The sequence below is a fragment of the Otolemur garnettii genome, unplaced genomic scaffold (genome assembly GCF_000181295.1).
Source record: "Otolemur garnettii isolate 467f Iridium unplaced genomic scaffold, OtoGar3 scaffold00018, whole genome shotgun sequence".
NCBI classification, from domain to species: Eukaryota; Metazoa; Chordata; class Mammalia; order Primates; family Galagidae; genus Otolemur; species Otolemur garnettii.
The window spans coordinates 26,165,497-26,166,958 of NW_003852413.1; the positions used below are offsets into that span (position 1 = coordinate 26,165,497).

Consider the following 1,462-nt stretch of genomic DNA (forward strand, 5'->3'; position numbering starts at 1 on the left):
GTCCGGGCTGGGGATTCGAACCCGCCACCTTAGGTGTACGTGGCTGGCGCCTTAGCCGGTTGAGCTATAGGCGCCGAGCCGTGCTTGGTGTTTTATATGGATTCCATCACAATAAATATCACTGGCACTATTTTCCAGACAAGTGTTAGATTAGAGAGGTTAAATAACTTGTCTTAGGCTCCACTGCTAAGAAGGGGAGAGGCTAGGAGGCTGACTTCACGCTCCTCACCCAGCCCCTAAGAGTGTGTGTGTTTGGGTATCGTGGGGCATGCTCGTTTTACATGTGTATGTCCTGGGCTGAATTTCCTGGACACTTCTCAGTGGAACTCGCTAGCCTCCTCGTTCGGAATGTGAACTATGAGATCCCCTCACTGAAGAAGCAGATCGCCAAGTGCCAGCAGCTGCAGCAAGAATACAGTCGCAAGGAGGAAGAGGGCCAGGCAGGGGCTGCCGAGATGCGGGAGCAGTTCTTCCACTCTTGCAAGCAGTATGGCATCACGGTGAGCAGGAGCAGGCTCTAGGCAGCAGGAGGGCTCCTGGGCCTCTGTTTTTCTGGGCCTGAGCCCTCATCCAGCCGGGTCATTCCTCCTCTTGGGCTAGTCTTGCCTTTCTCTGGTTTTTGGATGTCTTCTTTACTTTTTTGGACTCCACCTTCCACCTCTCATTTCTGTCTCAGCACCCCTCGCCTACTCTCTCTAGGGAGACAATGTCCGAAGAGAACTGCTGGCCCTGGTGAAGGACCTGCCAAGTCAGCTGGCTGAGATTGGGACCAAGGCTCAGTCTCTGGGGGAAGCCATCGACCTGTACCAGGCCTGTGTGGGGTTTGTGTGCGAAAGGTAAAGAGAACCTCAGCTTCTCTCTAGCAAGGGTATGGTTCACCTGTGTATCCTGGCGCGTCTCTCTTCTCCACTTATATCTTTCCCACATGACATTTGAGCTTTACCCCCTTGAACTAGTGGGAGCCTTGCCCATTTGACCATTATAGCCCAGGCTGCTAAAACCTGGTGTTGGCTTCATGAGTGGTCAGTAGAAGAATCAGTTACATGCTCTGTTGAAGCCCTACAGAGCAGGTGTTGCCAATGCTGCGGTTTGTGCAGAAGCGGGGAAACTCAACAGTGTATGAGTGGCGGACAGGGACAGAACCCTCTGTGGTGGAGCGGCCGCACCTCGAGGAGCCTCCTGAGCAGGTGGAAGAAGACGCGGTAAGACAAGCCTCCTATGAGCACTTCCTGCCACAGGGGTAGGAGCTGAGTGAGAGCTACTGCTCCACTCTCCCGCAGGCAGCCCAGCTCCAGGACCTGGACTCCTACTCCCAGAAGGAAAGAAATGGAATTTTTTAGCCTTATTAGGTAGAAGGGCTCAGAAGGCCCTACTCCTTTATGTTTCTTTTTTTTTTTTTCCCTAGAATCTCACTTTGTCGCCCTCAGTAGAATGCTGTGACATCATAGCTCACAGCAACTTC

At 52.8% G+C, this 1,462-nt stretch overlaps 1 protein-coding gene across 1 annotated transcript in view; it reads left to right on the forward strand.

The window, feature by feature from the left end:
• The window catches only part of CDK5RAP3 (CDK5 regulatory subunit associated protein 3), an 11,820-nt gene that overhangs the window by 5,205 nt on the left and 5,153 nt on the right, over window positions 1-1,462 (forward strand). The window contains exons 6-8 of the mRNA XM_003786455.3: window positions 322-500; window positions 700-836; window positions 1,058-1,202. Of these exons, the coding sequence (XP_003786503.2) occupies window positions 322-500; window positions 700-836; window positions 1,058-1,202 (461 nt within the window). The remainder of the gene's footprint in view (window positions 1-321; window positions 501-699; window positions 837-1,057; window positions 1,203-1,462) is intronic.